Consider the following 16,351-nt stretch of genomic DNA (forward strand, 5'->3'; position numbering starts at 1 on the left):
AGGAAAAAACTTGGTCCCTACCGTCTCCCACAAACTGAAGGAGGGCGAGATCAATTTGTCTCTTCCAAGGTGATCCTTTCTGGAGAGCAATCCCATAGCCAGTAGTGGCAAAGATGTACCCACTGCCTATTGTGACAAGTTTGCAGCCTTCATCTCTTCCAGCCTTGTAATTCAGCACCGCTGCATCATAGATGAAAGCATCCAACTTCCTGAAATAAAAGAAAACATTTTACAAACCAAATCATTAGGGACAGCTGTTGTCAGACTTCTTTTGTCCTTGATGTTAGGACCCTGTTGAATATCATATGGATTCTTTGATATAATTAATTACATATCCTGCTCTGCTGTATCTAAAATTAACAAAAGGCATCTATTTTAGTGAGGGAAAAGTAGGACACATAGTTTTGCATTTCTATTTTAAGGGATGCTGTTAAAAAATACTAAGCAGGAGAAACCAATCTACAAAATGTCTTGCCCTGATATCTTTGTATCTTTGCTCTTGGTATGGATGGTATGTTCTTGAGATGAATAATAGTTTCCAAAACCAACAGAAATTACAGCAGAGAACTTATAATTGAAACAACAATAGACAATTAGTTTATTTAAAATACTGAAGGAGTTTGAAAATGTTCACCAATTTTGCATACACACCATTGTTTTACTTCTCTTTCCAAAAATAAACAGTGAAGCTGGAGGTTAAGTCCTTGATAAGACAAAGTCCTTGATATACTGGAGCATATCTCATAAAGCTACCTAAATCCCACTTAATATGATAGAAAATATTTCTTTATGATTCACAGTTCCAAACATATTATTCGTGTATCTGGAGCACAGCAGGAAGAAAGGAACTTGTGAAAAACTTTAAGCCTTTTACCCCATCTACCTAAAAATGGAAGAATGGGATAATCCTATTCTGTAAAGAATACAGAGAACACAACAGGAGTGGAAAACAAGTCCAGTAAAGAAAGGAAAAGAAGCAATGTCCTCCAGGGATACTTCTCAGAAGCACCGTAAAGCAAGTGAGAAGGCAGGTGCATGGATGTTTCACAAATGAAGGCAGAGAAAAGGCACATACAAGAAGAGGAGGCCATTTGGAAGGGCAATCACTTGACAGAAGCAGATCCCAGGCAAAGAAATTCATATGCAAACTTCAGAAAGAAACAGAAAAAGCTTTTATTTTGCATTGCTGCCCTCATCTGCAGCCAAAACTATTTAAGATGTTTACTACTTGCAGAACAGCAGCAGCCTACAACAGCAAGAGGAAAAAGCTGTTGGGGCCTCAGCTCCAACCTCACCTGAATGCCCACAAAAGCAAAACCACCCCATTCCCAGGAACACACCCTCCCTTCCCAACATCTTTGTGATCCCAGATGAAGTCAGAGGAGCAGGAAGGACACAGCCACACAATTGGCTTTGCTGGATGGTGTGGAGGAGTCTCCACCCTGCCTCCCCATGGGCTGTGCAGCCCCAGGCACTGCCAGCTCTCCCTGCTGAGCCTCTGCAGCAGCACAGAGCATCACCTGCAGCACTGCTGAAACATTCTGATGGGCTGCAGCTGGCACAGCTGGGAACAACTCTGCCCATCAACAGTTGGGGCCTGTCTCCACAGAAAGGTGGCAATAAAAATAAATGTGCTGTGGCACAAACAGGTACTACAGCATCAGCTTCAATTACATTATATCAGGATGCACCAGTTGTGACCTCTGTTGCTATGAAGTTTTGGAGTCATGCTTGCTACTAAGCTTAAATCAGTTTATGTTGATAAAACTTTTCATTTATACCCACAGAATGGAGCAAGACCTAGACATATCACACTTTGACTACTAACAGAAAAAAAGCCCCAACAAGCTTTCATGCATATCATAATTCAAAGTTTATTCATAAATAATCAATCAACAACAACTCTAACTTTTCAGAACTCTAAACCAAATACCAAAAATGCAGCACTAAAGAAACATATGTCTATCTCACATTAAACCAAGAGGAATACCAGGAGAGAATTAAGTTGTTTGATTTTGTCTGCTGCCATGAAAAAGGGAGCTTACTGCCACTAATTAATGTTCTTTATTGCTTTTCTTCAAGGCTATTTGTCCTAACAATCACCATTCAAGTCATCTCATTGAAATTTAGTGAAGTGGTTAATTCAGAGTAGAGATGGTTCATGCAACCATTAAAAAAATAGTTGGGCCATCAGTTCTCTTGCTTTTCCCCTCTACCCTAAAATTCAGTTAGTGCAACCTTGAGTTTAGAAGTCAGATTAGCTCCAGCAATGCTCAAAATCTGGTTTCCTCCTTCCTTTAAATGGATAATTTAATATGCAGAAAATCACTAAACATCTGGTAGGCGATGCCACAAATTCAATCCATAAATAAAACACGGATGGCTACCTGGCACTGGGGGTAATTAAATTGGAAAATCTCAAGAGAGTGCTGAGGCACTGCCCAAGCCAGCAGCCCTCAACGTAAGAGCTGAGTTTTCTAAATTATGGGCTTTGATGCAGCATTTTAGAGACAATCTTTGCTTGTATGAAGACCAAAAACAAAACCAAAAATCTATGTCCTTTGGGTAGGCTCACAGTGGTAAAAAAGCCCCACTGTCTGCTGTAAAACTTGTCTGCTGTACCCTCAGGATATTGTAGCTTTTCTGATCTACAGCAGACAATTACCCAAATCAATACAGCCCAGCCTTGCTCACTGACACCCACAGTTATCTGTGGGGAGGAAAGGAAGGAAAAAAGGAAGGAAAGGAAGGAAAGGAAGGAAAGGAAGGAAAGGAAGGAAAGGAAGGAAAGGAAGGAAAGGAAGGAAAGGAAGGAAAGGAAGGAAAGGAAGGAAAGGAAGGAAAGGAAGGAAAGGAAGGAAAGGAAGGAAAGGAAGGAAAGGAAGGAAAGGAAGGAAGGACTCTTCCCCTCTCAGAGGATGCTCAAGGCTCAGGGACTGGGAGGTGTTGCTCTCTCCATGGTACAGACACTGCTGCAACCAGACAAAACCCACTCTGGAACTTGTCATCTGTTTATTCTGGGATTTATAGTTTTGCAAAGCGAGCACATAAAACACATGCTGTTAAACACAGAGAAAATATAAAGAGTCAGCTATTCTTCTGTCAAAACAGTCTCAGTCAGAAATACAAAGGAAGATCTCTTTGCTAAAGATTCCAGGGCAAAAGCCTGGTGCTGCCTCTGAAATTACACTCTTCACATGCACCTTGCCTCCTTAGTTACTGAGCACTGCAGCAAAACCTTGGGACTGAAAGACAAAGCACAGCCAGAGTTTCACTCACTCGCTGTGGAAGTGCTCCCCAGTTTCCCAGGAGTCTGGGAACAGTGCAGTGCTCACACATGGAGCAGGTTCTGAGGATGCAGAAAGCTTTACTTTTGAGGACTTTTTCTATACTACTTCTATAGGATCACAACAAATCCCATTACACAAATAATTTAAAAACATGAGGTACTTTCCTGACATATGCTGAGAGCTGAAGGTTCTGCTGTCAGTCACAGCCCAATGTCTTAACTGTAAATCAAAAACTGATTGCCCTGAAAAACTCTTGGTGTCCACAAATACAAACTTATATTCACAATATATTTTCTGCATTTCCAACATAACTCTTATAACCTCTCAAGGCTTAATCATCTCTTCATCGTGTGCTGATTACAGAAGTACTGTTCCTGTAAAGCTCCAGAACATGCTGTACCCCTGCAGCGTGGGCAGGGAGGAACAAGCCCCAACCAAAGCTCTCAGATTTTAGGGCACCCAACTCTTCCATCACTAGGAGGTGAACTTCTGGCATTCCAAATTTTTAAGAACTTTCACATAACTATGAACATTTCTTAATTAGTGTTTCCAAAAATGGAGACAGCAAAATCTGGGCAAATCCAAAAACATGACCCTTTCTGAGCTGTTTGCAAAGCTGGCAGTTGATCAGCCCTGGAGGAAGACAAGGCAGGGATGTGTGAAGGCCAGAAGGCTGCTGAGAACACAGAGGACTTCCCTTCCTGCCATATCTGTGTTGCAAAAGCCACAGCTGCTGTTTTGCTGGGCTCTGATGGAACAGCCAGGCTGGGTACATGGTGGGGATTGCTGGACACAGGAGCCCATCCTTGTCTTGTCATTCTCCAGGCAGGACTGGGAAGCCTGGACCTCCAGCTCTCCCTTTTCTTTCTACAGAGACTGGCAAGCCCCAGGTGTTGATTCTTGTGGCAGCAAAACTGCAGTGGGCTGCAGGCTGAGGTCACACCCTCAGTGCAGAGCAGCTTCCACACGCCAAGCACAGACCACGTACCCAGAGAGGCTCAGAGCCTCCCAGTCACGTACAAATGAACAATTCACCTGTCAGCTCAGTGCAGCCACACCAGGGAGTGAAAAGCTTTGTCACGTTGTGGAGGTTTAAATAAACTGGTAAGAGATACTAGAGAGCTGAGAGGGAACTGCCAAAGCTGGAATGCAGAGAAGGTTCATAACTGCTGTGAACTGGTCAAACAGGCCAGGCACCTCCAGCCAGTGCAGGGCAGCAGGACCACAGAGCTGTGGCTCATCTGAGCAACAGGCAGGTCTGCAAACTTCCACACAACTACTGCAATAATCCTGGCTAGCAGGAAAAATAAACTGTTTGGAATATTTATATAACAGTCACTACAAAGGCAAATGTCCTTCATCGTCAAGCAAGCACCAAGAATTTTATCTCATAGCATCATAGAACATCAGGTGGTATGAAATCATGAATTGGAATAGCTCTAGAAAAATACAAAAGGGCATTACTGAATGTAATAGTTTGAAGTGGGAGATATGTGAAAAATATATGTGAACAGTCCCATAACTAGACATTTATGATTCATCAAGAAGGATAAGAGTTGAAAAATCAGGATAGATATTGCAAAAACTCATTCTCAAGCGTTGCTGCACACATGCAAAATTGCCTGTGTAGAGAAAATTTGAGTTAAAGAAAAAGGTACAGAAAAGCAATTTCAGAAAAGTTGAAACGCTTCCCTATAATTTTCCCCATCTTTATTATTGACACAACTTTTCATAAAATTCCTATGATGAAAACTGAAAAGGAAGATGAGATAAATGCTCCTTTATTAGTCACTTCTCCCTTAACAACAGAAGTATAACACAATTGAAAAATGTTCCTTTGCTTTTTTAACCAACTACATGATCCTTCAATGATTTTGTTCTCTTGATGGAATGAGAAGTAAAAATCTAAAATGCCAATCTGCTCAGTAGTTCTGGAGCTACAATGGCATTAGGCAAAAAAAAAAAAAAAAAAAAAAAGGATGTTCACTTAAGGCTGGATTAAATTTCAGGATATATTTTTAGAGATCATCAATAGCAGTGTTGGGAAGGGCAGCAAGTACAAACACACTGTAAGATCTGATGGGTTTACATCATAAACTTTCATTTCATCCCTTCTTTCTCCACAGAAGTGATAAAAGAAAGTATGTCAAGAGTGAACAGTGAGGGAGAGCATCATTTGTGTCTCTGTGTCCTGGGGATCCAGTGCTGAAAGGTCACTGTGGAATGACACAGCAATCAAAGGGAAAGAATGCTGCTCTGAAGATGAGGCTTCCATGAAAGTCTCTAAAGTGACACTTTGATACTGCGGGAGCAAAAGCAAATATTCAACCTTTAGTATGAAGGACTGTTGATTTCTCTTACACAGTTTTGACTAAAATGTATTTCAGGTTATCTGATACACTTCATCACCAGCAGTGACTTTATCTTTCAGTACATATTCAAATGGCTCCTCAGAGAACTGAACTTCACACACACTGAGTGGATTTCTTGACATCTTGATATTGCCAATTCATTAGGGGGATATTGAGCAACCACCCTCTGCAACAACGAGGTCAGCAAAGTATAACCCAGTTAAATGATGAGCTCATGAGCACAGAACAGCTTTCAACTCTTCTCTCAGCTTCAGCTATCCTCACTTCAATCTTCACACAGGAAACACAGACAAAGTTTGAAAGAGCAGGTTCTGACAGACATTAGCCCCACCATGAGAGGTTGTGGAAGCTTCACCCTGCCTGCCAGAGCAATCCCAGCTGCCAGGACATCCCCAGAGAACCTCCCTTGGCTATGGTTACCTGAAGGGGCACATTCACCCTCCTCACTCACGGGAGCTCCCATCCACCATTCCTCTGCCCAAACACCTTCCCATTCTCTCTAACTTTTCCCTTAGCAACAAAATAATGGAAAATTTAGTGTGCCTTTATGATTAATTTATACAAAGGAAGATTGTCCCACTTCACATCTCAGAAGCCAAGCCAAGAAGTTTTTGCAACGCATCAGTTTATCAAAACACAAAACTTGAAGAGCTGAGTGGGGGGAATATATTTTTAGATTAAAGATTTTGTCCCAGTTACAATAGTATAATGAAGGATAAATTCAGCACAGCTCACCAAGTACCTGATCTCAACCCCAAATGAAATGAAGACTAAAACTCAGAATAGCTTCTGAAAAGAATGGGGATTAGATGGCACACAGCTACTTCCACCTGTTCCAGGCTGTTTGTAATATTTAGAGATGTTAGATAGATAATACCATTACCTTAAAAAGTTATAATGCAGACAAAGGAAGTAATATTTTAAAAAAACAAAAACACAATTAAAAAAAACTCCATAAGAGCACTCATGTACTGAGTAAAGGAATTGGAAATAAATTACTAAAAATGATTTTTTTCCTAGAGGGAGGTTTCTATGCATCAGGTGAACAGGAGAAACAGGGTTGCTTGTTTTTCTTTCTTAAGATAAAGTTGCAAAAGAAGCAATTCCCAAAAATGTAAGAATTACAAGAAAATAACTGCATTTCCTGAAAGTCAGAAAGTTATAGGGAAACAGGAATCGGCCATCAGAAAAACTAATGCCAGAAAATCCTGCCATGAGTGGAAATGCCATAGGAGTCTTTAAGCTTGAGCTGGCAGCTTGTAGTGCTGAACTCTGCTCACTTCAGCAGTGAAATGAAAGCTGTGCTCATTCAGCCACACATTTCTTTTAAGAACTAGATTTCAGAATTGATACTGAAGAGATCCCTGTGAAAAATATTCCTAGATGGAACAGCAAATTTAAATGTTTTCACATCTCTGCAGCCCTCTGGCACAGACAGCAGTTGCCCAGTTGCAAACCAGCTTTCCAATTCTTAGCTCGTGTGGCTACAGCTGGAACATCCATTTGAAATCATTCCCTGCAGAGCACAATGCCAAAATGAGCATTAGAGTGAACACTGAAACATATATTAGATTAAACCACCACAGAAAGCATCGTAATGTAAATGGAAATTGTTACCCCAGCCATCTGATGCCAAATTAAATTAAGTTATTGATTGCAGAAGTTGTCTGAACTTGGTCAGCCAAGACAGAAAACCCTGAATGGGTCAAACTGTTTAACAGAGATATTTTTTTACGGAATGACAGGAAGGAAACAGTTATTCACATTTTAGCTCCTTCAGACAGTTTTAAGGAAAGTGTATTTGTGTTTGTACAATAATTTAGTGCTTATTGTCAAAACTGATAGTGGTAAGTAGACACCCTGGAGTACAGCAAACATCTGGCTGCCCCAGGTAGTTCAGGATCTTTGTTCAGCGCTCTTTGACTTTGATGCTATCCGTGTGTTTATATGATGAGAGCACCCATACATGGTGTTCTCTCTTCATGTATCATTGCAGGTATCCTGGAGGGTTGCAAGCAATAAATTATTATGACTACAGATATCTCATCTCGTGCTACCTACAGGCCTTTTCCTTTCTCCCTCAAATACTCTTCAGAGTTAATCACCCCTGCTAAAGTTGGGGTTTAACAGAGTTAACCATCCCTGTTAACCCTTAAAAATTTGGTTAAAGATTAGGAAATTTCTGTGAGTTCTAGTTGTAAGTTGCTATTGTATCCCCAGGAGAACAATGGAGAATTTGTGCTTTTAATAAAAAATTAAAATATATAATTTGTCTTTTAAATAGGCAACTTCTCTCACAGCTTGACCTCATCTTTTGAGGTGAAAAGGTATGAACCACAGAAGAAAACAAAAACTAGGAAGTTTTTCCTTTGGTGAAAACGTTGATGATATTTTTTCTGTAAAAATAAAACAAAAATCTTGAAATTGGTTTTGCATTGAAGTGGAGAGATGTCAGCTGGCTACCTAAAAGACAAGTGGGGTTTGACTTCAGGCACATCACTACTTAATTGGCAGTCCTAATTAGCAGTAGCACCTGCTGGGCACAGTCCCAGCTGTGCTGCAGCTGATGGAAACGGGGATGTTTGCCTCCTGGTTATGCCTGTGCCACGCTGCAGAGGCTGCCAGCTCAGCCTCTGACCTGGTTGTATTGTTCAACAAATAACAGAGTGTGTGAGGCTGTGAATTGGATAATTTATAATCACTGTGAGAGCAACAAAAATCCAATTCAGGCCAATAAATTCACAGATGGGGTTAAAAGGCCATTGGGGCCATCTGGGGTCTTCCTGTGCGCTCTGTCTGCTTAGTGCTGTAAGATTCTATAAACCATGTTAATAATCATGTTCTTTTCACATGGGAGAGTGGGCTTGCAAGGAGGAAATAACTCCTCATGCCATTTGCACTGCTTCCAGGTGTTTCTGCTGGCATTATAACTTGTCATTAAAGGATGCTGAGAATACAACCATCCTGTGTCCCTGTCAAAGTGACAGCTCAGAACTGCCTGCAGGCCGAGAGCAGCTCCTCAGGGGCAGCTCATAAATCATGGGGATGTAACCCTTCACATCTGATAACCCAGCTCAGCTGAGGCCATTGCTGCTGTGGCTGTGGCAGTGCAAACATGCTGCCACCACAGCAGCCTTTCCAAGCAGCTCTGTAATTCCATCAGCATGTCAGAGAGGACGTGGGAATAAGGTGTTCAACTCATGTGTATCAATACAAGCACTGCTGCCTTTAACAGGAAGGCAGATGAAGTCCCAAGTAAACTTTAGCATCAAATCCCTGAGCACACAGTCACAGCTGTGGCTGGCAATAAAAGCTGTAAAGCACTCATGACAGCCAGGGGATCTGCAGCTGCACATGGGGCTGCTTGTCTGGGGAACACCAGGGACTCATTCCTGCAGCTCCCTTGAAAGGAAGTGACGGGCAACAGGCAAGCAAACATTTCCCATTTCATCCCTACAGTAAAAAGAGCCTCTCCCAATTAAATTTCCTCATTTCAGCCATTAGCAGTTAAATCCCAGACTATATGCCAGTGTAGATGTGCTGGGGCAAAGGTGAAAACATGAAATGAATTTCCAGTTTATTGCCATTGCAATTTCTCCTCTTGACAGTTTTTTACAGCCACAAATAGAAACACTGCATACAAACTCAAGATCTATGAGCTCATACAACCCACACCAGAGAACTGCAACTGGAAGGTTGCTTTGCCTGCAAAAAGATTATATTCTTTAATTATAATCTCTTCAGGAAAAATATAGCCAGGCAAACAGAAGGAAGCACACCCAAAGAGCTACTGCAAACATAAGACAATAATTAATGACTTCCTATTTTGGAATTTATTCTCTCTTCAAAAAGTACAATCAATAGGATCCGTCTCCCTGGTACAGAGGGTTCTATAAATGTAGATCAATTAAATGCAGCATGGACAGAAATGCTTGCAATGCATTTTCAAGGCTGTGTTTGATCAATAAACATCCCAAGAGCTCAAGCATCCACAGCTCTGGCAGAGCTGGGCACTCCCACCAAGAACACATTAGCTAATGCCTTAGACTCTGCTCTTCTGAGTAATGCCCAGGGCAAAAACTGCCATTTCTCTTCTCATTAAGGAACAAAACCCTACAGAAGCTCTGAGCTGCTTGGTCCTGCCTAAGGAACAATCCCAGGCTCTGCACATAGCACAGCACATGTGGACCACCTGATCCCTTAAATGAATGAAATTTAGTGACAAACACAAGTACACGTTTTGACAAGCTTATAGGATCAAAATTGCTTTCAGTAGCAGACTGCATTGAAGAAGGGACAATATTTTGCCATTTTGAAAATTATTAAGTAGTACTTCAATAACAAGATCTTCCTTCTTAACAGACCTGGTTGCAAACTGACACACTAAATTAATTAATTTCTGCTGATGTTCAAATGGTGTTTCAGCAGCTTCCTGAGAAATACATCTCAGAAAGAAGACCCTAGTGACAAGAGACGGATATTACTGAGTCTTTACAGATTTTTTTTAAGATCTTTTCAGAAACAAAGGTTGATTTTGTATCCAAGAGGAAAAACGAATAAAGCTGATAACTTTGCCTTCACCCCTGAACAGCCTTCATGAATAAGCTGCAGTGAACCCCCTATGGGGATTCACCTGAGGGAGTAGGTATAATGTCAATGTCAGACTAACACAAAAATCTCATTTCCACTTTGATTTGCAGCATTTCCCAGGTAATAATCTCAAACATTTTTGATGCTAATGGAACAAGATAGGTCCAAGCCTATTGCCAATGCAAGGAAGTTTCTTGTTCTAATTAAAAAAACAAAGGCAGATGCTTTCTTTGTACATTAATTTCTGAAACAGTACCAGCTTCACCTCTCAAAGATGAAACCAGAAAGGGGCTGGGTGTGCTTTCAAGGCTTCCCAGACACAGACATGAGCACATTCACCTCTGCATGTACAGCAATACTCCAACACAAGTCTTATCTAACCCTGACACCTGACCAGGAAATAAAGGCAGGAATACAATTTATTTTATACATATTTCTATCCATATTTCCCCCCCCCCCCCCCCCAGACTTTTTCTGGACTGAAGCAGCTCTTGAAAGAAAGCAAGAAGAAAGGAAGCAAGAAAGCAGACAGCAGTTTGGTTTTTAATTTGTTTTCAGAAATCTGTTAATCTGAAATTTAGTTTGTCTTCCCACATTCTCCTTCCAGTTCAACTCAATAACATTATGTACTAAACACAATGGTCTCAAAGATCAAGATATTTCCAATACATCTCAAGACATTAATGCTAATTAAAGTTGATCAAAAGACTTTGTTTGAGATACAGCAAAACCAGGCTGAACAGTGACAAGATGTTACTTTATAACTTTATTCTGTTTAGATCACAAGGGCCACATGTATGGCATTATTCAGTCATTAGCATTGCTTCACTGCTGGTAATTTTTGCTCCATCTTGAAATTAGAATCAAACACTATATAAAGGTAATTAAAAGGAACTAAACCTCATGTCTCCAATTAAGAAAAAGTAGTTTTTAAAGTGAGATTGGAAATACAGGTTATATAAACACTTCAGGGATAACACAGTTCATATTTATTTTAACTCACAGCAGCAATTATCAAACAGATTCTTTGCAAGTCTTTCTCAGTCTATAGACTATGACTAAAATTATCAGATAGTTCATTTTCAAAAAGCTGTGCAAAAGCAGCAAGTCTTACCATGGATAAGGGAAGTTGCTTGTTGTATCTCCAAGGATGAGAATAAAAAAAAAAAAAAGGTAAAAGTACAGGAATAGTTTTGGGAAGAGATAAAGATGAAAAGAGACAAATTAGCTGTAGTAAGGTGAACAGAACACACACACTGAAGAGGGAAATAGAAATTATGTATTTGTTTGGAAGCAGAAGCAGTTTGAGGAAGAAGAGATGAGTCATCCTCAAAAGAGCCACAGAAACACAGACTCCATGGGACCAGATGTACTAAATATCAGTGAATCAGGGAGGGAAGGAAATTAAAGATATCTCAACTAGACTTCAAGTTTAGTTAAAGATGAAAGGGCAAATTTTACATCGGAGAGAGAAAGAATTTGGTCAGCAAAATCATGAGGGAATGAAAGAAGGTACAATTCTGTATGCTGAAGAACAGAAAAATTGGCAGAAAAAAATGAAATATTGTTTTTGAAGACTATGAGTCTGAAAGCAGCTGACATGCTGCTGTTCAATCCTTCTGCAGGTGCCACCAGACAAAATCCCAAGGAGCACAGCTGGAGGTAGCAGCTACTTGTATTGACCCAGAAGTTTATTTGTACCATCTGCTTCAGAAATATCAGTCAAGGGGAGCAAGGCAGACACCTGGGGGTATCCACACAGAGAAATCACTCAGAAGAGGAAAGAAACTTCATCAGGGGAAAAGGATTCTGTCAAAAATGAATAGCTGATGCTGTCAAAAGGAGCAAAGCTCTTGAGAAGGACCATCAGCTGGCCCAGGAGCAGGCAGCCTGAGTTTCAGTGAACATCCTGAACAGCCCTGCAGTCAGGCTGGCCCCCCTCTTTTCACACTTAAGTATCTGAGGAGTGGCCTGATTTTCAAGCTAACAGCAGTTTTTCAGGGCTTTCAGTAGCACAAATGTTTGGTGAAAAGTCCAAGCAGTATACATCCCATAAGTAAACTGTCCATCCAACAGAACAAGTCCTACAAATGGCTGAAATCAGGACATCTCCTTCTTCAAAAATTCCCAGCAGGAATGGTAGGATCCAGCTGTCCATCTCTAATGCATAATTCAGCTGTCACCCAGGAAATGTGACCTGCACAGGCTGGGTCAGAGCAGGAGCTGCAGTCTGGAAGCCCCTGGGCAAGGCTGATCCCACGCAATGTTTGTTACACGTCTGGGATGGAATGGGACAAGCCAGGCCTGGGAAGTGCCAGCTGAGAATGCCTGGAGAAATGGGGGCAGACAGAGTCCAGACAGCAGCAAGGAGACAGAAGAGAAGGAAACAGCTGGAAGGACAACTTTTTAAAGAAGGGAGTCTTCATTCTAAGTAAAGATTTCAGGATTTCAAGGTGTTTTGCTTAAGTAATACATTAAAGTCCCATACAGGCTTGGCAGAAGGGGAGTAAAAATTAAAAGAATAAGCAGTTCCCCAAAAAGGATCAAACAGGGTATTTCAGTATAGGAAGAAATGTGTCCTGTGTTCACCATAAATAAGGAGAGATGTTCATTGAAATAGCCCCTAGAGTAAATATATTTAAACCCACTGAAGTAATTTCTCACCTCAAAACAAAACCTAAAAAGCCTATATTGAGAAAATAATATTATTATGGTATTATTAACAAATATAATCATGCTGCTATCAAGCCTAAATGTTTAAAGCTAGCGGATTACTGTCACACAGATGAATAATGATATGAACAGAGTCACTCTCATGCCTTTGGAGGATTAAGAATGGAAATTTGTCTCTTTGTCCAACCAGGCAGGTTGGGCTACTTCAGAGAAAAAAGGATGATGGCCCTCAAGACTAAATCTCAGATCTTAAGAAAAAAGGACAATAACATTTACCAGAATATTTACCAAGATTGTCAGAAGCAGGATTAGGCAGCACTTCAAAGATAACAAGAGACTGTACTGTCTTCAAATCCAATAAACATTAATTCTGCCCTTTGAAACTACTTCTCATAGGACATTAAAGCTACCATGTAATTTTAAAACAACCATAAAAATCACAGTCAATCATTTTCCTTTTTGGTAACTGTACAGTGCAGTTGGAAAAAAAAAGTGCCATGTATTACACAGCAGCCTGACATGAGTCTGTTCAGTACCACAGAAAGCACAGATCAATAGTTCTCTGTTTCTGAAAAGTTTACAGCATTCTTTAAAAACCATGGGAAAAAAACTCACCCAGTTTTCAAGCTGACCAAGGCATCTTCGACTCCTTTCTGGTTAAACTTGGTCATGTAAAGGTGCATATCAGGGTAGTTGTTTCGGATATTCCTCTCGGTGCTTCCATTTGGGACCGTTCCAAACCGAAAAGGAGGTGAATAATCATGTGGCCTTTGAAACTAGAGATAAAGAGGATAAGCAAAGTGTTTCAGGCATCCAGAATGTGAAGAGCAATTTCAGGTTGAAAAAGAAGTTGTGTGAATTGCCTCGAATTTCTTCTAGGCAAAGGCTGTGGGTCAATTCAGGTCTATTATACCAGAAACTGTCTTCACACCAATTGATCATCTACATCCAAGGTAAAACCAGCTCCATTTTGCCACTCAATGTGACTCTCTCCCATGCTTTCCACTATGGCAGGACAGCAGAAAGTGGAGCAGATCCTCATCTCTCTAGGGAACCCGAACACACTGGCAAACTGCAACCAAAGGAAAAGTGTTTTGTTGCTAGTCATTTTACACTTCCATCTCAGTTGGGACATTGTGATTCCGCATCAGGAAGATGGGAAAAGGACCAACCACAGTACTCGACAGGGAGCCCAATGCCCCAGTCCTGGAGGGTGCCAGGGATTGCAGGGAGCTGTGCCAGGGAGAGGCAGAGTGAGGGAGTTTCCTTCCACCCATGACTGGAGGGGAATAAAAGCTCTGGCAGCTTCCACAGGGGCTCAGCAACTCACTGATTGATATGAGAAGGGCTTCTGGAGCTCCCACACCTGTAATCCTAGTCCCTGTTCAACCCTACCATTGCAAACTAGGAACCATTTGCTTGAGGACACATAGGTTTATTCTAAAATTTTACTCTATCAGTATTGCATCAGCACAGATGAACCAGCCAGGGGGGATCTGCAGAGGAATGGCAATAGCTCAGGGCACATTCAGGCTTCACACTTGGCAGTCCTTCAAATAATCTCACATAAATTTTTTTGCTAACAGACCTGAAAATTTTATATGCACCTTTTCAACATCTTCCTTTAAAACCCAAATGACAATTTAGGATTAAAATGTCTCTTTAAGAAACAAATGAAAAAGGTCACTCAGATTAGAGGAACCACTGGCTAATGAGGAAATTGAATTGAGCATTGATAAAAGCAGTCACCCATGAATTCCACTCTAAATGCACTCTGTTTTTATTGCTGAAGTTAGAAGAGCAATCTATATTGCTGCAAATCCTGTGCTGCAAGAGATGCCTAATATTTATACAGCTGCTGATTCCTTTGGGGCTCCATATGAAATATTTTTCTTTTTAACATTTGGTCTCAGGGCACCAAGAATTCCCAAGATCCAGTGCCAATTTGCAAAGAGAATACAAATGGGTTTATACAAAAACTGGGAGTATTTTCAATATCATCAAACCTTGACTGTGAAATTATTGCTACAACACCATTTTCTTGTTACAGAACTACAATTAAATGCTTCATTTTAATTAAGCATATTTTGACAAAGCATAAAGGAATGAACTCTATTTTTCTCTATTTGTTTAGCTAACAGATGTCTTACTTTCCTCATTTTCCCTTTTCAGAGCTTTACTGTTTAAATTATAACTTTGCTACTACTTTTACACATAGTAATTGACCCATGCACCAAAATTACACTATACACTACTCATGATTCTTAGTCTATATTTGTTATCTCCCTTTCTCAGTTTATTATGCAGCACTGAAACGAACCCTGCTTTTAAACATATGTCCAGAGATTCTACTGATATAAATGTAGCTTGCTATCAACTTTATTTAAATCTGGAGATAATGTATCTCTGATCTATTGAGATGGCTTCATGTGTCTCCTAAATTTGCCAGTCAATAGAACTGGAAAAAAATAGAACTGTCAATTTCAGGAGCTGTGAGACTTGCTGCTCCTTATATTGTTGGAATATTTTGGAAATTCAGCTGTGGTGAGCATTCTGCAAGCTCAGCTCCCAGTATGGCAGGAGAGCTGGGGGAATGGTAGGAGAACTGGGGGAACAGGGACATTATGGTGTATTCTGGTGATTTCAAAATTGAGTTTGTTTTTAAATAGTCTCATTTTTCAAGAACATTCATATGAATCTAGGATGTTGGCAGGCATTTCCTCTCATAGGAATAGTTGAAAGAATTAACACATCTGTTCAAATTGAACGTTCATGGAAGACAAAAATATTTCTGCAGAAGAGAAGGATTAATAAAAAGCCCAAGTTCAATCAAAAGTCACAGAGTTAAAAAGCAAATGAATAGTTACAAACCCCATCTACAGACTGGAATTTCTTGGCACCAACCAAAAAATATTATCACTCACAAGGCGATTATTTTTGAAACTATCTTCTGGTACTACTGCCTGCTCACAGACTACTTGCAAAAAAGAAAGAGGTTTAAATCTTTTTGCTAATACTGTACTCATATCTGAGATAAATAAAGTTTTCATCAACAACATTAAACTTCTATTCTGTGAACCACCATGTCCTGGAGAAGCACACAGGACTGTCACTGTCTCTGACTGCAGCAAAGATCTATGTGGCAGACAAGAAAAGAAAAAAAGATCAAGCCTCTACATGCATTCATTGTCCCTACAGTCCCATGATGAGAAACAAAATATGTCATGTTTGCTAGGAAATAATTTTCTTCCTAGACATTTCATGAAATGCTGATCTGTTAAATCATGGACAGAATTCTTGAACTGAATGCACAAGGCCCTTGTTTGAGTCATAGGGGAGAGATCTGCTGTTATTCTGAAGAGTGACCAATTCATTCTTGTCCCCCTGCTCTGCCACCTGACAGAACTGTAGTACATGGCATCACAA

The 16,351-nt window shown here is 40.5% G+C and overlaps 1 protein-coding gene across 2 annotated transcripts in view; it reads right to left on the reverse strand.

The window, feature by feature from the left end:
- The window catches only part of GRIN2A (glutamate ionotropic receptor NMDA type subunit 2A), a 164,246-nt gene that overhangs the window by 24,952 nt on the left and 122,943 nt on the right, over window positions 1-16,351 (reverse strand). For both annotated transcript variants that reach the window (XM_021538020.3, XM_077786839.1), the window contains 2 exons: window positions 13,541-13,701; window positions 22-209 (listed from right to left, as the gene is read on the reverse strand). In XM_021538020.3, coding sequence (XP_021393695.1) covers window positions 22-209; window positions 13,541-13,701 — 349 coding nt within the window. The remainder of the gene's footprint in view (window positions 1-21; window positions 210-13,540; window positions 13,702-16,351) is intronic.

Source organism: Lonchura striata, chromosome 16 (genome assembly GCF_046129695.1).
Source record: "Lonchura striata isolate bLonStr1 chromosome 16, bLonStr1.mat, whole genome shotgun sequence".
NCBI classification, from domain to species: Eukaryota; Metazoa; Chordata; class Aves; order Passeriformes; family Estrildidae; genus Lonchura; species Lonchura striata.